The following is a 27,921-nucleotide window of genomic DNA, read 5'->3' as shown; positions in this document are numbered from 1 at the left end:
TATAATTATTTTTTTCTATTTTTTGTTGTCTGGTCATTTTATTATTCAAATCATGTTGGTCCCAGGCTCTGGTTTCTGTTTTTCTTCTGTTAACTCGCTCGCCAGGGTTTCTTGCCCATTTGACGTTTTCTTCTTTCTCCGTGCTAACCATTCATTTCTATCTCTGTATCTTCCCTTCCACTGCCATATCCAGCATCTCTGTTTCTCTCCTTCTCTCTTCCTGTCAAACCTTTCTATTCCCCTCCATGCAACATCCCTCTATTATCATCTGCAGCACTTTTTTCTCTCTCCCCATACACCATCCTTCCCTTGCCCTCCATCCTATGTCCATTTCTCCATGCATATCTCCCTCTCACCCGTTTTTACCTCTGTTGAATCTATCCATTCCTCTCCTCCATCTCATCTCCATTAAGTCTTCTTCTCTCCTCTCCACCACCCCCCATGTGCAGCAGCTTTTCATACCTCCCTCCCATCTCCTTGGGTGGCAGCTTTTCATCCTTCGCTCTCTCCTATTGTCCTGACCGAATCCCTACCCTCCTTTGGGCCTCCTAAACTAGCAGAGGTGGTGGCGATGGCCAACTTGGCAGAAGCAGCGCGATAAACAGGCTTCTTGCGGTCTACCCCACCAGGCTTCCTTCTGCTGCATCATCAGTGATGTGGCAGAGGGAGGGCTCCGGCGGGGTAGGCCATGAGAAGCCTGTTCAGTGCGCTGCCTCTGTCAAGTTGGTCATTGCCACTGCTGCTGCTAGTCTAGGATGCCCGGAGGTATGTCAGGACTCACTGAATTGGTGAGACCGATTTTTTTTTTTAGGAGGTGAATCTGTGAATCAAGAAGTACGGTACTACTGCACATATAGCCAGAATACACTTTGCTGATAACCAAAGAAATTTATTTGCACTGGAAACTAATCCTGTTACTTCACAAGGTTAAGGAACCATAAATTGAAACTGAATGCAGAGAAAACCAAATTCCTACTACTAGAGAAGGAACAAAAGCAATCTATAACAGAACTGGAAGTAAATACAATCAAATATCCCATACAGAGCACTCTAAAAATTCTAGGAATACAATTAGATAGACGCTGCACTCTGCAGACACAGATACACAAAGTCATACAGAAGGCATTCTTCACCATGCGAAACCTAATAAAAATAAGAAATTTCTTTACCAAAGAACACTACAAGATCATTGTACAATCCCTCACACTCAGTACGTTGGATTACTGCAACAGCCTCTACCTAACATGTCCTAACAATATGATAAAACAACTACAGACAGTTCAGAACACAGCCATCAGACTCATCTACTGTCTCAGCAAATTTGACCCCATCACTCCCGCCTATATAGACTCTCACTGGCTTCCGATAAAAGCAAGAACTCAATTCAAGTTCTATTGTCTGCTGTTTAAGATAACCCATGGAACTGCCCCCTGTTACCTAAACAACCGCCTATACCGCTACCGCTCATCCAGATCAAGAAGAACTCAAAACCTATTCACCTTCCCACCTAATAACGGAACCCGTCTTAAGAAACTATACGACAGCCTTCTAGCGACACAGGCAGCAAAAATTGACCCCACAATCACCAAACTAATGATCAATACAACAGACATCAAAGTGTTTCGAAAAGAAATCAAAACATTTCTATTCAGAAAACACGTCATTACCAACTAATAGCCTCCCTTTATGCACAAGCTCTCCCTCTATAGAATAACACATTAATCAATTCTTAGAACCTTTCCTATCATACATACTCTGATTCCTATATAAACATTTTCCACACTATCCAATAAATTTCTTACTTCATTATTAGGTAACTTCCAATCTGTAAACCGTATATACTGATAATCTCCACTATATTCTGTTATCACTTGATTCCCTTGATATGTAATTCTCAAAATTGAATCCTCTACCACACCATGTAATGTACACGAATCACTGTTATGTAATTTATCTAGATAATCTTTATTACGCAATTCTTTTGGTAATTCCTATAATTTGTATTCCGCCTTGAACAATATATAATGTATAATGTATTCGAAATTAATTTTCCTATGAACTGTTTTCCTACCTTCTTCTACTCTATGTTTATAACCTAACTAATTTATTTTTCTCAAGTACTTTAGCAAGAATGTGAGCCTTTGGGACAGTCAGGGAACTCTAAGTACTTTCTCTTCATCTTAATTAATCTTACTTAATGCATTTCTTCTATTTCTACTGTAAACCGCTTAGAACCTCACGGTACAGCGGTATATAAGAAATAAAATTATTATTATTATTATTAGGGCTTTTCAACCAACAAGCATTAAAGATTCTGAACAGAAATACCAGCTGCCCCACCCCAAACACAGGGGTCAGCTAAAAGTTTCTCTAGCACAGTTTTAACTCTTGGCATACAAGTCTTCACGCCAGCATTTAAAGGACTTACCCTAGCTAGGGTTGCCAGATTTGCCAATCGGAAAATCCGGATCCCTAGCCCCTCCAGCATCGCCCCCCCCCCCCCCCCGCCTGCTCTTGTCGGGCAGGAGGAAATCTGCGTATGCGTAGATTTCCTCCTGCCTGATGCGATTTGAGGAGGCTTTTCAAAGCCCAGACAAATTTCCGGGTTTTGAAAAGCTGTCCGGACCCCCCGACATGTCCTGAAAAGGAGGACATGTCTCGGGAAATCTGGATGTCTGGTAATCCTAACCTTAGCCATGCTTCCAAGAACTTTCCATTCTCAACAGGTTCTTTCCCCCTTCATTCTTTCCCAGGGCTCCTCTCAGCTCTTAGCCCAGGAAAACTTTTCTCATGCTTAACTCCCTGGGCTCAGTGAAGCTTCTTCCTTCTGTGGCCTCCTCCCACATGGACCTCCCTGAATGAATCCCACCCCTCAGAGTCAGGCAGGACCTGTTCTGGCCAGTTAACGCCACCTCCTGGAGGATAGTCTAACTGCCAGCTCAATAAACCAGCGCCTTCTGCTGCCCATTGATAGAACAGTATCATTCATGAGGGAGAATCCCTGATTCCCTCACAAGTGTCTGTAGATCATTTTTCAGTACTTTGCAAGATGGGAATGAACCTCATTCTTAAGCCAGCTCTTCTTATTTACTGTTAGGTTTGCCAGATTTCCTCTATTAAAAAAGAGGATACCTGGTCCCGCCCTATTATTCCCCCATTCTAGCTCCTCCTCATTTCACCTCTGCCCTACTCCACACGAACCTCCCTGAGATCAGAACTGCATTTGGGAGGCATCTGCACATGCACAGACGTCGACATAATGGTATCATGCGCATGTGTATGATGTCATCGAGTCAATGGCTGCACATATGCAGATGCCCTCCAGATTGTAACCACTGGGGTCTCTTAGAACAGCCAACAGCGCCCCAAGTGGCCACAGGCACAATTACTGGACAAGGCGCGCCACTCAGGATGGAGTAAGCCCTGCAGGGGCAAAAGAAAGGTAGAAATCAAAAATGCAAAACACCAGGTTCTGTGATACAGTAACTTCCCACCACAGGTTTATTGGGGTGCCTAATTCCTTCAGTGAATTTAAGCACCACAACAAAAGAAAAAAAAGCAATTATCAAAGAAAACTCCTGTAAGGCGGTCAGAATTTTCACTAAACAAAAATTCACTTTTTCTTCCCAAAGAGTTCCTTTTATACTCAAGAGTCTTGTGCACCAGCCTGTCCAAAACAGGTTTTAGGTAAGTACAACTCCTTTCAGTTGTGACAGTCCAAACTTTAAACAGTCATTCAAGCCAAACGTATAGAAGCCTCCAGCTGCTAGCAAGCACGGGACGGGAATGGGAAGTTTGCCTAAGGTGATCATACATCCCGTTTTGAACGGGACTGTCCCTTTTTCAGATCCCCTGTCCCATTGTCCGAACGCACAGCTTCAGGACGCTGAAATGTCTCGTTTTCAGTGACGGTGTCTCAAAGCTGTGTGTGGGGACAATGGGACAGGTGATCGCAGGAAAATGGGCTCTCTCCCTGCTTCCCTGCCCGCCACCAGAACAACAGCTGGAAAGGCATGTCCAGACGCCATTTGTAAAAACTTATGGCATATAGACTGTATAAGGGCTGTTGGGTCTTTAAGGTCTTCAGATTCAGGAATCCCATGGAATTTCAGATTATTTCGCCTTGCTCTATTTTCTCCATCCTCAACTTTGAGAAGTAACTCCTCTATTGAAAGATCTATTTGTTTGCAGTGTTGTTGAATTTCCGTTATCTCCTGTTCTTGCGAAATAACCCGTTCTTGAAATTCCTGGAAGCTCTGACTCATATCATCCATTATTTTATGTAGGCCATCAATATTTACTTTAATATCTGAAGTGAATACTGCTAATGAGTTTAGTATCAGCCATCCAAAGTTGTAAATCCCTTTACTAGCCAATACTGAATCTGCTGAAGGAGAATCTAATGTCTCTAATGTTTCTTTTCCAAGTATAGTTGACTCCTCTTCTTCCTGTGTTAGGTTTTGATTCGGAGCTGGCATTTCTGTTACATCTTCTGCACGCTTCATTTACCCTGTTTCCACCTACGTCATCAGAATGTACACTTCCGGCATGGCAATCACACCCCATTTCCACTGATGTCACCAGAAAGCGCATTTCCGGGGTCAGCCATACCCTATTTCCAGTGACATCATCAGAAAGTGCATTTCTGGTGATGTGGACAAGGGGCGGGGCATGGACGGGGCTTGGGCAGAGCCACCACCATTCATTCGTATGGGAGGGGAGAGATATGGGCAGGGAGTGGACAGGAGGGGTGTGTGGTGTGGGCAGGTCCTGGGTAGGGCTCAGAAAAAAGTGGGCCTGGTGTGGGTGGGCGGAGTTTGGGCAGAGAGTGGGCATGGTGTGGGTGGAGAGTGGGCAGGGCTTAACCCGGAAGTGAGCACTGATTGGTCGATCCTTCTCTTATGTCACCTGTCAATCAGTTTGACATGAGGTGTACAAATTATACTACTGATGTCTAAATTAACTGCTCTCCGGAGAAACCAGATACAGAATTATAACATTATCTGAAGTGCATATGAAACTTGGACTAATTTCCAAAGTGATAGTTCCATTAATCCTTAATATATAATCTTTTACTGCACACATCTCCTGCACACATCTTTCCACCGGGGTTGGGGGCGGGTGGGAGGAGAGAGGGATGGGAGGGCTGAAGTATATTAGATATCATTGATAATTTGGAAACTCTTAGTATTTATTATAAATAAGATATATAGGGCTCATTTTACTAAGCTGCAATAGCGTTTTTAGTGCATGCAGAATTTTAGCAATTGCTAAACCCATGCTACGCGGGTATAACTAACGCCAGCTCAATGCTGGCATTAGCGACTAGCGCATGTGGCAATTCTGTGCGCACTAAAACCACTTTTGCAGTTTAGTAAAAGGAGCCCATAATGTATTAATGCAGGGGTAGGCAATTCCGGTCCTCAAGAGCCAGAGCCAGGTCAGGTTTTCAAGATATCCACAATAAATATGCATGAGGTAGATTTGCACCTCATGGAGGCAGTACTTGCAAATCCATCTCATACATATTAAATGTGGATATCCTGAAAACCTGACCTGGCTCCGGCTCTCGAGGACCAGAATTGCCTACCCCTGTATTAATGTATTGCTTTGTATGTAACTGTATAAGTTAGATGTTTTGCAATTGCATTATTTTTCAATAAATATGAAAAAAAGAAACACTAATTGGATACACATGTCTAAATGCATATATGATGAATTAAATTTTAGTAAACTATTAAAATACAAATTAGTACTTACATATGTAGGAACTTTCATTTAAAGGTCTTAGATTAGAATATATCTACCTTAAAAATGTATTGGATGAGACAAATTAAGATTTCTTTGGAGTGGGTTAGCCACTCCCCTTTTTCACTGAGACAGGATTTTCAGTGCATGCTGTTAAATGACTTAGTAGCATATGGAAGAGAAGCAGTTTGACTGTTAAGGGACACAGAAAGGAGAAATGATTTAAAGCTATGTGCATGGATATTTTCCTTTGTAAGTATATTATAATATTGGTTTCTTCTGTATTTTTCTTTATTATATTATATAAGCTAGTATAAAAATGTAACTTTTAGGAATTCTTTTGTGAGGGAGAAGACACTCCCCAATATGTATGCAAGCGCCTTATATGGTATCAAGTATTCTTAGTAACATAGTAACATAGTAGATGGCGGCAGTCTGCCCAACCTGATTCAATTTAAATTTTTTAATTTTTTCTTCTTAGCTATTTCTGGGCAAAATCCAAAGCTTTACCCTGTACTGTGCTTGGGTTCCAACTGCCGAAATCTCTGTTAAGACTTACTCCAGCCCATCTACATCCTCCCAGCCATTGAAGCCCTTCCCAGCTCATCCTCCACCCAGACACAGACCGTGCAAGTCTGCCCAGTACTGGCCTTAGTTGACCAATTATATGCAGGCTGTAAAATGTCATATATTACGTATATAAGTAAATGCAGCAGAATAGCATTTTGAGACCTTAGTCAGAGCAGCTGCATTTACACTTTCTGACTGTAATGCGTCTCCATTGTACAAATGCCTTTTGAACAAGACAATTCTGTTAAATTTTTAATAAACAATATTTGATTGGAAATATTTGTACAATTATCATTATTCCAGTGCATCTAAGGGCAGAGTTAGAAACATAACTCTGTTCAATTGGCACCCCAGATGGGACTCTGTCACTAGCGGGCAGTCTTCCATCTTTTATGTAAACCTTGTGGAGAGAGAATTTGGATGTCGAATCTTAAGGCTCGACGTGTATCCCATGGAAGGCTGAATTGCTGAATTTGTACATAGGAATCTGTGTTTTACTTACATGTGTTTTTATTTGTATGACAATAGTTAGGAATTAGTTAATATAGATATTGTAAATAACCTTTTTAAAACAAGCATGCTACATTTTACTAACTAATGAATTCATTAGCTACCTGAAAATACATCAGAACAGGAAAAGCCATGGTAGTCTGTAAATATGTACAAAGAGGGGATTTTAAAGTTACAATATTATTGCATGTGCTATTGTAAAATATGTATGTTAATGTGAAATAAAAAACTGGGGTCCCTGGAGCACTGGGGGAGAAAGAAGAAAAAGCTGCAGCCACATCTTGTAAAACTTTTTTCCTCTGTGTTCTGGGATGTATGCAGGTGAGGCTCGACTCATTTAGAGCACTGTCTTTGACTTGGGGGCCGCCGCATGAGCGGACTGCTGGGCAGGATGGACCACTGGTCTGAACCAACAGCGGCAATTCTTATGTTCTTATGTTCTAAGCTGTCTTTCTGAACTACCTCACAAATTCCTCTCTTTGAAAAAAAAAGCCAAGTTTTTGGAGGAATTTCACCCCCTCCGCCTAGTCCACAGTGACCATCACTCCAGCTGGAAGGTAGGTTTTTGGAAGCCTCCCCTTTTCCTCCAGCAGGAGGGGGGAAGGAGGAATGAAGAACAGCTTGAAGGTTGTTCATTCAGTGTTCTGAGGCATTTCAGTACAGGTATTGTGATAAAATATGCTTTTTAAGGGGAATGTGAAATGTTACAACAGGTTTTGTGTACACTAGTCAGTTGAGGAATTTTAAAATGTGATAGCTTGCAATTAAATTAAGAGTGTGGGGTGTTATATTGTGAACAGAAGGACCTTTAATTCTGTTAGCTGAAGCCTGCGATCAGTGAGTTTGCATGGCTAAGGGACACATGCTGTGTTAAGACAATAGAGGTAATTTGGCTGGACTTAAGGGCTCAGCATGAGCACTCATCGCCATGTAGACTTAGATGTAATTCAGATGCATCCTACAGAAAAAAAAGTTAAGTAGTTTAAACATTTTGACTTTATTTTTAAAGTTAAAAGAGGGGAAGGCACGGAGAAATAACTGATCATACTACCCCAGAAAAGTAGCACATTTCTGTTTGATTTTTGCATGCTGGGATCGTTAATGTATGGAACTGGCAGGTTTTATAGGAAAGAAAAGAGAATGTAGGTCTAGAGCAGCGGTCTCAAACTCGCGGCCCGCATGCGGCCCTCCAGGTGCTATTTTGCTCCCGCGGTCAGGGCGCGATGATCAACTGCTCCCTTGCTGCAGTTGATTGTTCCGGTCAAAGCTGCGGCCGCCGCCGGCTCCTCGCACCATCCACACCAGCATTTCTCTTCCCCCTTCCCTTCCTTGTGGAGCAGCAGTGTGTCTGGCCGGCTCCCTTGCTCAGTCGATCATTCGTTCAAAGCCGTGGGTGGCGTCTCCTCGCGCTATCCACTCCTGCATCAGAAGCCTCTCTGACGTCACAACATCAAAGAGGCTTCTGACACAGGTGCGGATCTCGCGAATAGCCGCTACCCGCGGCTTTGAACGGAATGATTGACTGAGCAAGAGAACCGGCCAGACACGCTGCTGCTCCACAAGGAAGGGAATGGAAGGGGAGGGGAAAGAGAAATGCTTCTGCTGCATAGGAAAGGGGGACCCTAGGGAAATGCTGCTGCTGCTGCTGCACAGGGAAAGTTAGAGGGAGGGAAGGGGGAAGAGAAATGCCTCTGCTGCACAGGAAAGGGGGAAGGGAAATGCTGCTGTTGCACAGGGAAAGGGGGAGGAAAAGGGGAAGAGAAATGCTTCTGCTGCACAGGAAAGGGGGAAGGGAAATGCTGCTTTTGTTGCTGCTGCACCCAATTGGGGAAAGAGAGGGAAGGAAGGAGAAGGAAGACAAGGGAGAGGAGAGGAACAAGAGATGCCAAGTTCATGGGAGGGAGGCAAGGAAAGGAGATACCAGACCATGGAGGGGGAGGGAGAGATGCCAGGGCATGTGGGAGGGAAGGAGACAGATGCCAGACCAGGGGAAAGGGAGGGAGAGAAAGGAAGGAAAGAAATGTCAGACCATGGAAATAGGACGAAAGAAGAGAGAGATAGGAAAGGAAGGTAAGACATGGAAACGTAGATTTTGAAAAGAAAGCAGAAAAATTGAATATTAAGTTAATGCCAAAGATGGATGCAAGGCAGAAAGTGAAGAAGGAGAGAAAAACAGTCAAAGGACAAGAAGGCCCTGGAAACATAGTTAAAAGCACAGAAAAATAAAGTCACCAGCCAACAAAGGTAGGGAAAATGATTTTATTTTCAATATAGTGATTGAAATGTGTCAGTTTTGAGAAAGAAAAGATATTAAACTTGAAATGTGAGGGCTGCAGAAAAAATAGTTAATGTCTTATTAAAGAAATTACAATTTTGCATAAGGTAAAACTCCTTATAGTTTATATATCTTTCCTTTTAACTGTTAAAGGAAAGTTTTATAAACTATAAAGAGTTTTACCTCATGCAAAATTGTCATTTCTTTAATAAGACATTAACTATTTTTTTCTGTGGCCCTCCAAGTACCTAAAAATCCAAAATGTGGCCCCGCAAAGGGTTTGAGTTTGAGACCACTGGGCTAGGGAGAATGAGGAAAGTGCTTTTCAGACAAATAAAAGGTTAAGGAGATGAGATTGGTGGTTTAATATTTGTCAAATGAGCAAGGAACCAGAGTTTGATATTAAGTGAGATGGATTATTACAGGAAGTGAATGATTTAAAGAAAGTTTGAGTAACTAGACGGTTTAACACTGATTTGTTAATTGTGCAGAAGCATAGGACGGAGAAAAGTATGTGTTTCTGGCTGTTCAGAGCTATTTAGGACACTTATAAAGAATGTACATGTATGTTGAAAGCAGGAGTCGTGTTAAGTGTTTGAAAAAAAGAAAATATGTGCATGGATTGACCTGATTATAAGGGCTATTGTAGCAGGAATCAGTTAGAAAATGAGAAGGTTCATAGGGAAGGTGGCAGTTTTAAAACCTGCTGGAGGTCCTGTGTTTGCTCTTGGGAATGATAGCTGACAGTGAAAGAATATTTTGTGCAGAAAAAGATTTATTCCAACAGAGATACCATGCTTATAAGAAAGATACATAAAAAATGTACGAAATCACAGATTTAGAGATTGCTTTTGTGAGAGAACGGACAGTTCATCTGCATGCATGTGCGTTTTTGGGGTGTGAATGGAAAAAAACCTTCCTTTTGTAGTTTTCCTTGATCGTCTCCTTTGCTTTCAATTATTGTATTTCTATCCCAGTGTTCCTTATTAGTTCTGTTTGTTCAGTACGTTATGTTTTTTGGAATATGAATTTTTGCTCCCCTGTACATTTGTGTAAAGTGTTTTTGAATGTAATGTTAGGCAATCAATCAAATTTTAAACACACTTGGAAAAAATAAACTTAAAATAAACTTGGTAGTTAAGGCTGCAGAGAAAAGAGATAAAGTTTAAAGGATAACAATGGAAGATGTTAAGTACCAATATTTTTCTGTAAATTGAAATAATGGTAAACAAAGGGTTTGCTGACATTGGCAAGGTTAATAGAAAATTATGACAGTTATGTAAATGGGTGGACACGGAGCTGAGTTTTAGCTAAAAATTTACAGGTAAGCTCTTTGGGGTAGGAACCTGATATAGAATATGGATTGAGAAGTTTAATAATATTGAGATTCTCTTATTTTAGGGACATGTAGGGATTTTGATATGCCTTACATATCTAAGTTTTAATCTTTTCTATTAGCTATACTGTCTTTCTTTGCATTTTCCTGACCTTTATACCTCAAGAGTACCAGTGTTTCACCAAAACTTCTATAGATTAAAAAGTAACGCAAGTTTAGTCTGTTCTGCTCTTCTAGTACTTCACCTTTGGCTATTGTGCCTTGAAGGTAGAACAGACAATGTTTCTACACCTGCCACCTTTAGGCAAGAGTATGGTAAGTTTCCTGTATGGTTTTACTTGGCCAGCAAATTTACATAAATTACTTGGAGAAGGGTTTTATCTAGGACAGTGGATGGGATTTGCTTGCTTTCTCACCTGAGAAGTCAAGCGTACCATGGGTACTCTTTACGTAATTTGCTAGTTAAACTGGACTTAAGGAAACTAAATACAGTATATAAAATATTTGTAGAGGTATTTAACTTATGAATTAATTTTCCATCTCCATTTTTCTTTGTTTAAAACACAGTTTGGATTTCCTGCGCTGTTCATTGTGTAGACTAGGGAAAGCTAATTAATTCCAGACCTCGCAGTCTGGCTTGGGAAGATATAGGGTTTCACATTTTTGAATACAGATAGTTTATATGTACCTTAACAATAATTATTGAATATTATGATAGATATAAGCATGGTGTGTTTGGGGCTAGAGAGTTGCTCGGGGACAGAAATCCCACCCATCCCCACCCATCTCCGCCAAAGTCCCACCCGTCCCCGTGAGGAATCCCACCCATCCCCACCCATCCCCGAGAGGAATCCACTCCGTCCCCACCCATCCCTATGAACTACAGAAATAGTTATTTCATTTAATTATGCTACTGAATTAAAGGCTCTGGTAGAAACCCATTTACAAATAAGCAAAAAGACTTTATTAATTTTGGAAATTTGGGTTTCTACCAGAGCCTCTAATGTTTATAAATTTTTATCAACACAACTAATATACTACTTTATCCTAAAGCAAAAAAAAAAAAAAAAAAAGAAATATAATTTTTTTCCTACCTTTGTTGCCTGGTTTCTGCTTTTGTTCTCATTCCATTCCTTCCATCCACTATCTCTCTTCTCTCTGCGTCTTCCATTTGCTCTGTTATTGTGCCTTTCCCTTTCTCCCCCCTTCCAAATTGGTCTGGCACCCATCTTCTTCCCTCCGCTCCCCCCATAGTCTGGCATCTCTGTCTTCTTCCCTGCCAGCGTCTTCTCCCCACTTTCTCTTCCCCATTTCTTTTCAGCAGCCTTCTCCCCCCCATCTTCCCCATGTCCTCTCAGCGTCCTTCTCCCCCCTCTGTCTTCCACATGTGCTTAAGAACATAAGAACATAAGCATTGCCTCAGCTGGGTCAGACCCGAGGTCCATCGCACCCAGCAGTCCGTTCACGCGGCGGCCCAACAGGTCCAGGACCTGCATAGTACTCTTCTATCTATACCCTTCTATCCCCTTTTCTAGTAGGAAATTGTCCAATCCTTTCTTAAACCCCAATACCGTACTCTGCCCTATTACGTCCTCTGGAAGCGCATTCCAGGTGTCTACCACACGTTGAGTAAAGAAGAACTTCCTAGCATTTGTTTTGAATCTGTCCCCTTTCAACTTCTCTGAATGCCCTCTTGTTCTTTTATTTTTCGAAAGTTTGAAGAATCTGTCTCTCTCTACTCTCTCTATGCCCTTCAAGATCTTGTAAGTCTCTATCATATCCCCTCTAAGTCTCCTCTTCTCCAGGGAAAAGAGTCCCAGTTTCTCCAATCTTTCAGCGTATGAAAGATTTTCCATCCCTTTTATCAGACGTGTCGCCCTCCTCTGAACCCTCTCTAGTAATGCCATGTCTTTCTTAAGGTACGGCGACCAATATTGGACGCAGTACTCCAGATGCGGGCGCACCATCGCCCGATACAACGTCAGAATAACTTGTTTCGTTCTGGTAGTAATACCCTTCTTGATTATACCTAGCATTCTATTCGCTCTCTTAGCGGCCGCTGCGCACTGTGCCGTTGGCTTCATTGTCATGTCTACCATTATCCCCAAGTCCCTTTTTTGGGTACTCTCTTTCACTAACATCCCTCCCATCGTATAGTTGTACCTCGGATTTCTAGTTCCCACATGTAATACTTTACATTTCTCAACATTGAACTTCATCTGCCATCTCGTCGCCCATTCTCCTAGTTTGTTCAAATCTCTTTGCAATTCTTCGCAGTCCTCTTTAGTCCGAGTTCGACTAAATAGTTTGGTGTCGTCTGCAAATTTTATTATCTCACACTTCATCCCTGATTCTAGATCATTTATGAATATATTAAATAACAGCGGCCCGAGCACCGAGCCCTGCGGGACCCCACTCGTTACCCTCCTCCAGTCCGAGTAGTGGCCCTTCACTCCTACCCTCTGTGTCCTACCTGCCAACCAATTTCTGATCCATCTATGTACGTCTCCTTCCACCCCATGGTTCTTCAGTTTCCGGAGTAGGCGTTCATGGGGCACCTTGTCAAAGGCTTTTTGGAAATCTAGATATATGATGTCTATGGGGTCTCCTTTGTCCATCCGTTTGTTAATTCCTTCGAAGAAGTGCAATAAGTTCGTTAGGCACGATCTCCCCTTGCAGAAACCATGTTGGCTGGTTATCAAAAGTTCGTTTCTTTCAAAATGTTCATCGATGTTTTCTTTTATCAGTGCTTCCGCCATTTTCCCCGGAACAGAGGTCAGACTCACCGGTCTGTAGTTTCCCGGGTCTCCTCTTGATCCCTTTTTAAAGATAGGTGTAACGTTGGCTATCTTCCACTCCTCCGGGATCACGCCCGTTTTCAGGGATAGATTGTATATTTGCTGCAGTAGTTCCACTATTTCCTCCTTTAGTTCCTTCAGAACCCTTGGATGGATTCCATCTGGACCCGGGGATTTGTCAGTTTTTAATTTTTCAATCTGCCTGCGTACATCTTCAAGGCTCACTTCCATGGATGTTAATTTTTCTGCTTGATCTCCATTGAAGAATTGATCGGGTTCCGGTATGTTGGATGTGTCTTCATTTGTAAATACGGACGAAAAGAACACGTTAAGTCTTTCTGCTACTTCTTTCTCCTCCTTCACCACACCCTTCCTGTCTCCGTCGTCCAGCGGCCCCACCTCCTCCCTAGCCGGCTGCTTCCCTTTAACATATCTAAAGAACGGTTTGAAATTCCGTGCTTCCCTGGCTAGCCTCTCTTCATACTCTCTTTTGGCTTTTCGAACCACACAGTGACATTCCTTTTGATACTTCCTGTGCTCTTTCCAGTTCTCCTCAGTTTTGTTCTTTTTCCATTTCTTGAATGAATTTTTCTTATTTCCTATTGCTTCCTTCACTATTTTAGTTATCCATGCCGGGTCTTTTGTTCGACTCTTTTTGCACCCCTTTCTGAATCTGGGGATATACAGATTTTGCGCCTCGCTCACCATGCTTTCAGTGTCCTTCTCCCCCCTCTATCTTCCCCATGTCCTTTCAGTGTCCTTCTCCCCCCCCGTCTTCCCCATGTGCTTTCAGTGTCCTTCTCCCCCCTCTGTCTTCCCCATGTCCTTTCAGCGTCCTTCTCCTCCCCCCGTCTTCCCCATGTCCTTTCAGCATCCTTCTCTCCCCCGTCTTCCCCATGTGCTTTCAGTGTCCTTCTCCCCCCTCTGTCTTCCCCATGTCCTTTCAGCGTCCTTCTCCACCCCTTTTTCTTCCCCATGTGCTTTCAGCGTCCTTCTCCCCCCCTCAATTTTACCTTAAGCGTCTTTTCCTCTCCACTCCACCTTTCCTCCCTTTCTCCCTCCCTGCCCTTTACCTTTGTGGCGCTTCCCTGCCTGACTGACAACAGAACAGGCCCGGTCCGACAAACCTCCCTGCCCTGTAGCCGTGAATCTAAATTACCTTCTTACAGCAGCTGGAGTATTGAAGCTGCTGTAAGAAAGTAATTTAGATTCGCGGCTACAGGGCAGGGAGGTTTGTCGGACCGGGCCTGTTGTCGGTCAGTCGGAGGAAGCGCCAGAGGTAAGGGGACCTGGCCGGCTATGCACCCCCCCATGGCTGCACCCGAGGCGGACTGTCCTCCCCACCCCCCCCCCTTGGTACGCCACTGCCAATCGCAGCACACAGCCGATCAGAACGGAAGTCTTCCCGATGTCAGCACTGACATCGTGGAAGACTTCCGTTCCGATCGGCTGTGTGCTGCGGCAGGGCAGGTAGGGAGAAGACGAGCCTGGCATCCAACCCCACAGGAACCCTACGACCCTCGGAGGCGTCCCCACGGGATCCCCGTGACCCTAGGGGGCGTCCCCATAGAATCCCCGCGACCCTAGGGGGCATCCCCACGGAATCCCTGCGAACTGAAGGGGGAACCCGCGGGATTCCCATCGTCCCCGTTCAGCTCTCTATTTGGGGCCCCAGACTATGTATGTGAGAATGTGTTTGATTATGTGTGTGAACTTTGGGTGTGTCATTACATATGAAATGTGCATATAAAATTAATATAAAAACTTTAGGTTTTGAAAATTCCAGAGGCAACATATGGAAATGGTTAAGTTAAAGCCAGGGACCTGTTACATTGGGCTTCTATTCTGAATTATCTCCTACTCGACCAAAGAGAAATGCTCCCCTAATTTCTGAAGGGGAATGGTTCGGTATAATACTTATACCTGCTTAAGGAGTAGATAGGTTAATCCAAATTATAAGACAATTATTCACCCTTATTGAAACTATGGGTAATGACACAACAGCAGTTACTCAATCTCTTTCATCAGAATTAAAACACACACATATTGTAGCCCTCCAAAATTGGATGGCACTTGACTATCTCCTTGCAGCCCAGGGAGGTACATGTGCCATCATTGGGCAGGAAAGTTGCACTTATATTCCTGATTTCTTTTCTCTGTCCAGCAAGCACATATAACATCTTTGGACCAGGCATTGCAGAACTGGAAACAATTTAAGGTAGAGGATAAGGGTTGGTTTGATTGGCTAACTGCATGGATGCCTAACATATCATGGGTAAAGGGCCTATTGGGTATTTTAATAGGCCTGGCATTTGTCTTTCTGGTTGTGTGTTGTAGTTTATCCTGTATAGTTGGCATTGGAAGAATATGTTTGCAGAAAGTGACTCCCAATCCTTACGCTGATCCATAAGATAGGTTCTGCCCAACGCAACCCTAGAGTGGAGCAAGGTAAGACTACTGAAGCCTCAGGTATGAATCCTGCTTTGAGTAATCAAACCAGGATCCAAGGGGGGACTGATGTGGCCTTTCGGCTCAAATAAGCCTGGGGGTAGCAGCCTATTAAGAATGGACAGGTATGTGATGGAATGGGTAAACATGAAATTAAAAAAAAAAAAAAAAGCCACTAAACTTTCTTACCGTTGTTCAGGATTTTACTAGTTAGGAAAAATATACATAAGAACATAAGCAGTGCCTCTGCTGGGTCAGACCAGAGGTCCATCGTGCCCAGCAGTCCACTCCCTTGGCGGCCCAACAGGTCCAGGACTTGTGTAGTAATCCTCTATGTATACCTCTCTATCCCCTTTTCCTTCAGAAAATTGTCCAATCCCTTCTTGAACCCCAATACCGTACTCTGTCCTATAATGCCCTCTGGAAGCGCATTCCAGGTGAAATTTCCTAGCATTTGTTTAGAATCTGTCTCCTTTCAACTTTTCCAAATGCTCTCTCATTCTTGTAGTTTTCGAAAGTTTGAAGAATCTGTCCCTCTCCACTTTCTCTATGCCCTTCATGATCTTGTAGGTCTCTATCATATCTCCTCTAAGTCTTCTCTTCTCCAGGGAAAAGAGCCCCAGTTTTTCCAGTCTCTCAGTATATGAAAGGTTTTTCATACCTTTTATCAAACATGTTGCTCTCCTCTGAACCCTCTCGAGTATCGCCATATCCTTCTTAAGGTATGGCGACCAATATTGGACGCAGTACTCCAGATGCAGATGCACCATCGCTCGATACAACGGCAGGATAACTTCTTTCGTTCTGGTTGTAATACCCCTCTTGATTATACCTAGCATTCTATTCGCTCTCTTAGCGGCCGCTGCGCACTGTGCCGTTGGCGTCATTGTCTTGTCCACCATTACCCCCAAGTCCCTTTCTTGGGTACTCTCACTCAATAACATCCCTCCCATCGTATAGCTGAACCTCGAGTTTCTGCTTCCTACATGCAATACTTTACATTTCTCTACATTGAACTTCATCTGCCATCTCGTTGTTCAGGTCCCTTTGTAATTCTTTACAGTCCTCTTTAGTCCAAGCACCATAAGATAAGGACTTAATCCAAGATAAGATAAGGACTTAATCCAAGAGCAGGTTAGAAGGTTTTATGAGTGGCTCTATAAAACCACAATTGGATAAACCAGAATGCAAAACCAGATAGACAAAGATGGGATAAAATATTGATTTGAAAAAATATGTGCTTTGTGCTGTGGTCACTGGAAACAGGAAAAGAGCAGGAATTCATCTCAGGGCATTAGACTTGATTGATAAGCTCTGTTGAAGGCCAGAGAAGATAAACCAGGTGCTGTAGCTTAGTTTTATGGAGCTCCATTGTTTCAATGTATGCCCAGTCTGGTCTAGGGGGTATTATTCCAGGGACCTGTGGCAGATAAGATTTGGCCTTTGACCTGGTTGCTATAGAGATGGACTTATCTTCTTACTTTGGGCTATAGAGATCACATTCCAGGGGGCCCTCTCCTTTTTTTGCAGAGTAAAGTTAGAAACACTAATTGGATACACATGTGTAAATGCATATATGATGAATTAACATAAGAACATAAGAAATGGCTTCGCCGGATCAGACCCTAGGTTCATCCAGTCCGGCGACCCGCACCCGCGGAGGCCAAGCCAGGTGTTCCCTGTTGAGAAACCTTGTTTACTCGTATCCCTCAATGTGATTTGAAGGATACGAGTAAACAAGGTTTCTCAACAGGGAACACCTGGCTTGGCCTCCGCGGGTGCGGGTCGCCGGACTGGATGGACCTAGGATCTGATCCGGCGAAGCCATTTCTTATGTTCTTATGTCCCTTCAATAAACTGTATATCTGGGGTCCCTTCTCTCCTTTGCACATGATTCATTCCAGTTTCCCCCCCTCTCCATTTTTCTGTCTCCACTCTCTCCCCTATGCTTTGGCATCTCTCTCTTTCTCTTCTGCTTTCATTCCTTCCTTCCCACTCCACACCATGGTGTGGTATCTCTATCTCCTTCCCTTCCGTTACGCCATGGCATCTCTTCCTCCCCCCTCCATTGTCTGGTATCTCCTTTTCTTTTTTCCTTTCCCTCCCTCCCATGGACTTGGCATCTCTGGTTCCTCTCCCTTGTCTTCCTTCTCCCTCCTTCCCTCTCTCTCCCCAATTGAGTGCTGCAGCAACAGCATTTCTCTCCCCCCCTTCTCTGTGCAGCAGCAGCATTTCTCCCACCTTCCCTGTGCAGCAGCAGCATTTCTCCCCTTTGCCTGTGCAGCATTTCTTCCCCCCTTGCTTGTGCAGCAGTAGCATTTCTCTCCCCCTTGCCTGTGCATTTCTCCCCCCTTTCCCTGTGCAGCAGCAACAGCATGTCTCCCGCCTTGCCTTTGCAGCATTTCTACCCTCTCCCTTCCCTGTGCAGTATTTCTACCCTCCCCTCTTCCCTGTGCAGCAGCAGCATGTCTCCCCCTTGCCTTTACAGCATTTCTCCCCCTCTTGCCTGTGCAGCATTTGTACCCTCCCCTCCTTCCCTGCTCAGCATTTCTACTCTCCCCCCTTCCCTGCCAAGCATGTCTGGCCGGTTCCCCTTCTGAAAGCCGTGGGCGTCTACACCTTACCGATCCACAGCTGCGTCGAAAGCCTTCTCTCTGACGTCGTGACTAGACAAACCAATCAACCGGAATTTATAAATATTCTTTTTACCTCTTATATTCCTTCTAGGTCCCTAAGATCAACGCTAATAACCTTTTCTCTATACCGTCACTGAAGTTTATATACACAATGAGATCTACCATCTTCTCTGTCACTGCCCTCTCTATTCCAAATTATTTACGCGAAGAATCAAATCTTAATAACTTTAAGACGAAGCTAAAAACATTTCTCTTCCATGATGCCTTTGAGGCCTAACTGTCCTTTTAAGGACAATTGAGTGAAAATGCTACTAAGCTTACAGCATCCCTCCCTTTTGTTTTTTCCTTAATTGTTTTCTTTTACTTTGCCTTATGTAGTTCTTGCCTTTTACCCTATGCATCCTTTTACCCTATGATCCGACGCAGCCCCGGATCGCACAATGAGCGGACACCCACAGCTTTCAGCAAGGGAGCTGACCAGAAGCTCAGCAACGCCGGTGAGCACTCGCGGACACCCCTGTTTACTGCCACTGCTGCTGGATAAGGAAAGGCAGCAGCAGCAGAATAGGGAGGGTGGCTGGATGTGCACCCCCTTGGGGCGTGCACCCGGGGCGGACCACCTCCCCCTCCCGTCCCCCCTTGGTATGCCACTGGTTTCTTCTGTATTTTTCTTTATTATATAAGCTAGTATTAAAATGTAACTTTTAGGAATTCTTTTGTGAGGGGGAAGATACTCCCCCAATATGCATGCAAGCACCTTATATGATATCAAGTATTCTTGACCAATTATATGCAGGCAGTAAATTGTCATCGTATATTAGGTATATAAGTAAACACAGCAGAATAGCATTTTGAGACCTTAGTCAGAGCAGCTGCATTTACACTTTCTGACTGTAATTTGTCTCCATTGTACAAATGCCTTTCAAAACAAGATTACTCTGTTAAATTTTTTATAAACAATATTTGATTGGAAATATTTGTACAATTATCATTATTCCAGTGCATCTAAGGGCAGAGTTAGAAACATAATTCTGTTCACCCCCACCCCAAATATCCTAGATCTCTGTTACTTTTCCTGCAAATGACAACGTGGAATATTGTTTGTACTTGCTGTTTAGCAAATTCAGTGATAGGGAGCATGTGGCACAGTGGTTAGAGCTACAGCCTCAGCACCCTGAGGTTGTGGGTTCAAATCCTGGGCTGCTCCCTGTGACCCTTGACTAGTCACCTAATCGACCAAAAAATACCTTCCTTGTGTCATAAAACTCTAAAGTATATCTTAAATCAGGGATCTCAAAGTCCCTCCTTGAGAGCCGCAATCCAGTCGGGTTTTCAGGATTTCCCCAATGAATATGCATTGAAAGCAGTGTATGCACATAGATCTCATGCATATTCATTGGGGAAATCCTGAAAACCGGACTGGATTGCGGCCCTCAAGGAGGGACTTTGAGACCCCTGTCTTAAATGTACTCCTGGTGTATATTATTTGCTGTTGTCTTGTTATATTGACCTTAGCAAAGGAGGAACAGCTTCAAATTCCTATATGTTTACAAGCGCAAAGCTGAAAAAAAAGCATACTAGATAGGGAAATAACTTCATAGGCTGTAAAACCTCCTGCTCGATCAAAACTTCAGTCATGCAAACAATGCGTCAATGTACATTTCAACTCTGTGAGAGGTCAAAAAAGAATCAGTCACTTTGCTTGAATTGCTGTGCTGTTAGCTTTGTTGGTACTGTACTGTCTGTTATTGATACTATGTCCCCCACTGCCAACAATAGCTAGCTGGGCATTTCGCCGGTGGGCTGCATCAGGGCATGGGACATCTCACCTTCAAAGAAAGCAATCATTAACAGTCAGCCAAGTGTGTTATGTTAGACAAAAAAAGCTTACTCCTTACACCAAGATAAAACTTACTGTCGGTGCTACGATTTGACACTCACTCGTAAGGCAAAGATGGCTGAAGTTCTGAGCAGCATTTAGTACTTGCAGTGTCATGATGTCACTGCTGATGTTTTATTACAGCGACGGGAAGGCAAACTGGTTTTGAATCCTGAAAAAAGTTACAAACGTGCAGAATAAACTTGCAGAATATCTCTTGAGTAATTTGTCATTTGGAAAGATCATGATACCTAATGAAATGGTTTTTTTTTAAAAAGGTTAGTGTCAAATCTATATACACTGATATATCATTGGGGCATCAACCAGGGGAGTATGTTAATGAAATTATCCAAATGCCCCTCCTGTCAGTTCCATGGCGTGAGAAAAAATGCAATTCATTACGACGTATATGAAGCCACAGCGTCACCTTCAGAAAAAACAAATGCTAGTTAATTTTTTAATTGAGCCCTCAATGGTAGACGATGAATCCACTTTTGTTCTTTCTTCTATAATAGTAACTTCCGATGTCCCCCCCCCCCCCCCAATGGGGCAACATGGTCTATAGCTAAACATCTAGTGGCTTTTAAAGCATGGTTAGCGATATTGTAACGTTGCACCTTCCTGCCACATGTCAAGCTGCTTCCGTGTTCTCCCATTCTTACACGGAGGGCCCGGTACGTTTGTCCGATGTACAGTTTGGGACAAGGGCAAATTATCACATAAACACATATGCGGTGCTGAAAGTTGTGTGATTTCTCAGACTGTACCTGTCACTCGTCCGGGGATCCTCAAAATGGTCTGTCCCCTCTACTGTATGCTTGCAGGTCTTATATCTGCTGCACTTCCAATGACTGCCTACATCTCTTCTGTTGTCTGACCCTTCATAGGTGTCAGAAGGACAGAGTATTTCCTTCAAATTTTGGTGGTGACTATAGGCCAGTGATTCCCAACCCTGTCCTGGAGGAACACCAGGCCAATCGGGTTTTCAGGCTAGCCCTAATGAATATGCATGAGAGAGATTTGCATATGATGGAAGTGATAGGCATGCAAATTTGCTTCATGCATATTCATTAGGGCTAGCCTGAAAACCCAATTGGCCTGATGTTCCTCCAGGACAGGGTTGGGAACCACTGCTATAGGCTATTCTCAATTCTTTCTCCTTAAAAACTGGATGAAGTTGAGCCACAGGCCAGAGTTTTCGTAGAATCTTAGCTGCATCATTTACACTGCCCCCAAATCTTAGTACACAACTGGGACTCCAGTCATCTTAGGCTCTTGGCTTGTCTGTTAAAAGTAGGTCTCTAGTATACGCCCTTCTCACCACCTTGTCGGGTAACTTCAGTTAGTTAGCTTCTGCTATAGTAATTTAGCCTTTGGCATCGTGATCTTTTCAAATGACAAATTACTCAAGACATGTTCTGCAAGTTTATTCAAATTAACGTATGGAAAAATAGTTTGTTCAACTAATACAACATGCAACTGTATTTGAACAAACTTGTAGCAGCTAATTTTTGTGCCAAGACGCTACTTAATTGATTTTGTGTCCTTACTGGGGTGACGTGTTCATCATCTGCCATTTTATAATGCAGGCTTTACCCCTAATGCATCAATGTGGTGCTTAATATAATGTGTGGGGAGAGCCCAGTCAGTATTATTAATAAATAATACAAGAGAGAAGAGCAACAGCCCCTGAGGTAGCCGTCAGGCTATAAGTTAAATGCTCTTCTTTCAATTATGCTAAGCACCACATTGACACAAACAGAGACTCCAACAAAATAGTCTGACAGAGGAACTTAGCAAGAGGCAACAAAAAGGAAGTGTAGTCAATAGGTTCTAAGAGTGGTATTAAAGCTGTGCTGAGTGAACAGGGTGAAACCACCCTCTTAGTAAGCACTAGATGTGAATACAACAAAATCAAAATAATAATAATGAAGTGAACGGGATATCCTAAGTGTGAGGGATCAGCAAGGGGAGGAGAACCTCCAGCGCTTAGCATTCTAAAGTAAAGGCACAAAGCCACCATCTGCACACCATCACTGGATATCACCCGTGTGCTTAACTAAAGTAAATAACCAAAATTTTGGTGAATAATTAGTGAAACACACAGCAACATAAGGCCAAAATATCACTCTGAGAAACCCCCCCCCCAGCCAACTCCACGAAAAAAGTAAAAATAACTTAGCTTGAATAGAAAAATCCTTCCGATGTCGGAAAGTCCGAAAAAATTGGGCAGATTCAAAGCCTTGTTCTTCAGGCTGAGTTCAACCAAGCCTGGTTTCGGTGACGAAGTGTCCCCTTCATCAGGAACCCATTGAAATTAAAGAACTGAAGATGAGAACGTGGAGTTGGCTGGGGGGGGGGGGGGGGGGGGGGTTCTCAGAGTGGTATTTTGGCCTTATGTTGCTGTGCGTTTCACTAATTATTCACCAAAATTTTGGCTATTTACTTTAGTTAAGCACACGGGTGATATCCAGTGATGGTGTGCAGGTGATGGCTTTGTGCCTCTACCTTAGAGTGCTAAGCGCTGGAGGTTCTCCTCCCCCTCGCTGACCCCTCACACTGAGGATATCCCGTTCTCTTCATTATTTTTATTATTATTTTGATTTTATTGTATTCACATCTAGTGCTTACTTAGAGGGTGGTTTCACCCTGTTCACTCAGCACAACCTTAATACCACTCTTAGAACCTATTGACTACGCTGCCTTTTTGTTGCCTCTTGCTAAGCACCACATTGATGCATTAAACTTGCAGGGGTGTCAAAGTCCCTCCTCGAGGGCCGGAATCCAGTTGGGTTTTCTGGATTTCCCCAATGAATATGCATTGAAAGCAGTGCATGCAAATAGATCTCATGCAGATTCATTGGGGAAATCCTGAAAACCCGACTGGATTCTGGCCCTCGTGGTCCGACTTTGACACCTGTGGATTAGGGTAAAGCCTGCATTAACAAATGGAACATGCTGCAAGTGTGTAATTTGGGGGGGGGGGGATTCAAAACCAGTATGCCTTCCCGTCGCTGTAATAACACGTCGGCAGTGATGTCATGACGCTGCAAGTATTAAATGCTGCTCACAACTTCAGCCATCTTTGCCTCACGAGCGAGGGTTAAATCGTAGCGCCAACAGTAGGTTTTGCTATCTTGGTGTAAGAAGTGGGTTTTTTTTTTTTTTTTTGCTTTACATAACACACCGACTGTTAAGGATTGTTTTCTTTGAAGGTAAGAAGTCCCACGCCCTAACGCAGCCCACTGGCGAAACGCCCAGCTCACTACCGTTGGCAGTAGGGGACATAGTACCAACCACACTAACAGCATAAGTGACTGATTCTTTTTTGACCTCTCACAGAGTTTGAATGCAAACTGAAGCATTGCTTGCATGACCGTGAAGTTTTGCTCGAGAAGGAGGTTTTTCAGCCTATGAAGTTATTTCCCTATCTAGTAATGCTTTTTTTCAGCTTTGCACTTGTAAGCATCCAGGGATCTGAGGCTTGTCTTCCTTTGCTAAGGTCAATATAACAAAGACAACAGCAAGTGATATACAGCAGGAGTACATTTTAGAATTTTATGACACAAGGAGGGTATTTTTGGGTGAACTGATTATTCTTTCTGTGCCTGCATATCTTTTGGGCAAGTCACCTAATCCCCCATGGCCCCAGGTACGTTAGAGAGTGTGAGCCCACCAGGACAGACAGGGAAATTGTTTGAGTGCCTGAACGTAATCCATGTTAGGTTAGAAGTAGTATTTAAATACTAAAAATACATAAGTATGAAAGAAGGAAATGGTACCTACAGAGGCATCAAGATAACAAAGGAAAAGTGTAAGATTAAATGAAGAACCCTGAGAACCAGGTAGCCAGAGTTCAAATCCCTGCTTCAGCCACTGATGCTCCCTCAGGCATAAAGAAATGATAAACCCCTGGGCGAGGAAACGATAACTGGACCTGGACTAACAATTTGCCATCAGCTCCGATTTGTGAAGGGAATCTTGAGTGAAAAGGTCCAATTTTAAGAAAATCTAGAGAAATCAAAGGAATGCAAGTGATACCTTTATTTATTGCTAACTTAGGGTATTGTTTGATTAGCTTTCTGACCTGAAGAAGAAGGGTTCCCTTCGAAAGCTAATCAAACAATCCACTCGTACGTTAGTCCAATATAAAGGTATCAGTTTATGTATTCAATTTTCTATACTGGTCTCCCAGGGCAGCTCAGAATGGTTTACGTGAATTTATTCAGGTACTTAAGCATTTTTCCGTCTGGCCTTGTGGGCTCACAATCTCTTTAATGTACCGGGATCAAGGGGGGGATTAAGTGACTTTCCCAGAGTCACAAGTAGCAGTGTGGATTTGAACCCATAACCTCAGTATGCTGAGGCTGTAGCTTTAACCACTGTGCCAATCTAGAAATCAAAATGTAGCAAATATGAGTCAAGTAACATAGTAACATAGTAGATGACGGCAGATAAAGACCTGAATGGTCCATCTAGTCTGCCCAACCTGATTCAATCTAAAAATTCATTGGGGGGGGGAGGGGGGTTTCCCTTCTTCTTTTTACCTATTTCTGGGCAAGAATCCAAAACTCTGCCTGGTACTGTTCTTAGGTTCCAACTACTGAAGTGTCCGTCCATCTACACCCTCCAGCCTTTGAAGCCCTCTCCAGCCCATCCTCCCCAAATGGCCATATACAGACAGAGACTGTGCAAGGCTACCCAGTACTGGCCTTAGTTCAATATTTTATATTATTTTCTGATTCTAGATCCTCTGTGTTCATCCCACGCTTCTTTGAACTTAGTCACAGTTTTACTCTCCACCACCTCTCTCCGTAAAGAAGAATTTCCTTATATTGCTCTTGAATCTCCCACCCCTCAACCTCAAATTATTTCCTCTGGTTCTACCATTTTCCTTTCTCTGGAAAAGATTTTGTTCTACGTTAATACCTTTCAAGTATTTGAATGTCTGAATCATATCTCCCCTGTCCCCCCCCCCCTGTAAAGGACAATCAAGCCATTGTAGCATCACTGATGAGGTTGGCTCTTATTGGTGGAATGAGGCATTATGAAATCACTATACCAGCTCTGGTTATCAGAGGCTGAAACTTTTCAAACTATTTATTTATTCAATTTTCTATACTGTTTTCCTAAGGGAGCCCAGAATGGTTTACATGAATTTATTCAGGTACTCAAGCATTTTTCCCTGTGTGTCCTTGTGGGCTCACAATCTCTCTAATGTACCTGGGGCAATTGGGGGATTAAGTGACTTGTCCAAGGTCACAGGGAGAGGTATGGGTTTGAACCCACAACCTCAGGGTGCTGAGGCTGTAGCTTTAACCAGAATCGCCTTTATTTCTTCTCTTTCGTTTTTATTTCTATATCTTTAATATTTTTCACATATAAACAATGCATTGGACGGTTCGTGTTTTCATCTCACTTACCCAGGTGCAGACACACAGCTGCGGCCAGCAGGGAAACCAGTAAGATCCTCATCTTCAGTTGATGCCTCCGGACTAGAGAGTGACGGATACACCAGGAGTGTTATATAACCTCTTGGTAAATGCTTTCTATGGCTGCTCTCCAAAAAGAAATGAAACTGCTCAGGGCCTCTGTTCCACATCACCTTCTTTATTCTGAAAGGGGTTAGAGGAGCATTATGAGGCCTCCAGGGAGGGTTTTCAACTACACCTGGAATTCTATCTAAATTTCTTTGATATACAGCACTCCCCTGCGAACTCGCGGTTCAGAATTCGCGGCCCCAGTCGTTCACAGTTTTTCCCTCCGCAGTTTGTACTTAGAAAAATATCAGCCGTCTGCCTCTTCCACAACCCAGGTCCCCGCCGAGCGCATCCTCCGGCCCCGCAACAATACTGATCCGCTCTGACTGACCTGCGATCCCAGGTGGAGCTGCAAGCGCCACCGCCTACATCGGCACTCGCAGCAGCCACCGCCCCTGCAGCCCTCTCTAGCCTCCTATCCCCACTCCTTTTCCATATCCAATAATCACTGTTTTTTGCAATTCGCGGTCACTCCAGGAATGTAACCCCCGCAAATTTCAGGGGAGTACTATATTATCAGGTGTTTCTCGAATTTGGAGGGTAACTGGAGAACATCTTTGTGCTAAGGGGAAACTGATGTCTTGGGGTTACTCTTCTGCAGAGAGGAAGTATCAGCTTTGATTTTTCTCAGAAAGGTAGGGGAGTAGCCTAGAGATTGGAACAGCAGCCTGAGAACCAGGAAGACAAACATTCAATCCGGCTTCTTCATCCGTCATCCTTATGACCTTGGGCAAATCACATTCCCTACCACTGCTGCTGGTAAAACAAGATTGTAAGCCTACCTTGCCAAGTAAATAACACATATACCTACTTGTACCATGACTTCAGAACTTTGAAAGGAGAATAATTTTTTTTATTAAAACTCCAAATTCAAATTACCTTTCCATGTGTGCTGTCTGTAAAACCTGGACTTGCTCAACCTGTTCCTTCTTGCATGGAATTTTCTGGGGTCAATTTTCAATAGACCACCTCAGTGCAATGTCCATAGGTACTGGTGAAGTTGTAGTAGGCCATTTTCAAAGACAAGTTATATAGGCAGGTTTTCTTTTAAGAATTTCCATATATGATCATGTGGGCACAAAGTTTCCTTTAAATCTTGTATTTGCAGTTTCCAAGAACAGAGTTAAAGTTAAAAATACACAGGCAGATTTGAAAGTGCAGTTCTACGCATGTGGTTTAATTGTCCAACCCGGAATAGGCCCGGAATACCCTTTGTTAATGTGTGAACTTCACATGTACTTAAAGCTTATGGAGGGAGGGAAAGGGGGCAATTTTCAGTCCGTCCATTTGACTTCAGTAAATGGATTTGAGCTTGGAGGCGGAGAGAGTTTGTGAGCGCTGTTGGAGATGGTAGCTTTTCTGTGAAGCTCCATCTGCACCTCTTGAGAAATACCCTGAAGATTTAAGAAACATGACACTGATAACATCTGTTTCTGGTGTCAAATGTGACAAGCAGAGCATATTCGATATGGTGTCCAAATGCGGACATAGCTGGTTCATGGAAAATGTCTAAACCACTATCCCGCAAACTTTTTGGCCGGCAGCACACTAAATCCAGTGCTCTGGGTGGAAGGCACACAGAAGTGCGCAGGCGTTGACATGATGACATCAAGCGCATGCATGATGTTATCATGTCGACATCCAGACATGCATGGAGGCCCATCTGGTCGCGACCCTGAACTTGTCGCTTCGGGGGGGGGGAGGGGGGATCCTGGAGAAGGGGAGGTGCAGGGAGATGAAGAGAGACGGCAAGGAGGAGAGTTGTCCATGCCAGCTGACTGCCTACAGGACATGCCTCTCGCCATAAGTGGCGCATCCTAGATGCAGTCAGCTGGCACTGGCGCCTCTCTTCCTTACCGGTGTCTCTTTGGGGAACACCTAGAATCTGCCGTGGAACACAGTTTTTGATACATTGGTCTAATCAATCAAATGTCAGAATCAAAGAAATAGGAAAACATTTCCTGACTTTTGAAAATAGAAGACATCTTACAAATCAATATAGACCACAGTTGCATACAAAGCAGGATTAACTCTTTGTTGAACCCTAAGCAAACAAGTGTGTTGGGCCTCCATCGTAATTATAAATCCATTCAAATTCCACAAAAGAGGCTCCATGTGGTTTTGACTGTAGAAAAATATTGACAGAGGAGGAAGCAAAGCTGTTTCCTGACTCCTTCTGTT

At 43.4% G+C, this 27,921-nt stretch overlaps 2 protein-coding genes across 4 annotated transcripts in view; both read right to left on the bottom strand.

The window, feature by feature from the left end:
- LOC117355196 (lymphocyte antigen 6E-like) overlaps nucleotides 1-25,693 on the bottom strand; it is a 42,415-nt gene extending 16,722 nt beyond the window's left edge. The window contains exon 1 of the mRNA XM_033933373.1: nucleotides 25,624-25,693. Coding sequence (XP_033789264.1) covers nucleotides 25,624-25,675 — 52 coding nt within the window. The 5' untranslated portion in view covers nucleotides 25,676-25,693. The remainder of the gene's footprint in view (nucleotides 1-25,623) is intronic.
- Nucleotides 25,694-26,893: 1,200 nt separating this feature from the next.
- TOP1MT (DNA topoisomerase I mitochondrial) overlaps nucleotides 26,894-27,921 on the bottom strand; it is a 209,939-nt gene continuing 208,911 nt past the window's right edge. For 2 of the 3 annotated variants that reach the window (XM_033933366.1, XM_033933367.1), the window contains exon 19: nucleotides 26,972-27,134. In XM_033933366.1, the coding sequence (XP_033789257.1) occupies nucleotides 26,987-27,134 (148 nt within the window). In that variant the 3' untranslated portion in view covers nucleotides 26,972-26,986. Of the gene's footprint in view, nucleotides 27,135-27,921 lie in introns of all 3 variants that reach the window. The other variant, XM_033933371.1, reaches the window with a different exon arrangement.

The sequence above is a fragment of the Geotrypetes seraphini genome, chromosome 2 (genome assembly GCF_902459505.1).
Source record: "Geotrypetes seraphini chromosome 2, aGeoSer1.1, whole genome shotgun sequence".
Lineage (NCBI taxonomy): Eukaryota > Metazoa > Chordata > Amphibia > Gymnophiona > Dermophiidae > Geotrypetes > Geotrypetes seraphini.
Note: the sequence above shows the minus strand (reverse complement) of the source record. Positions and strands in the feature narration are given on the sequence as shown.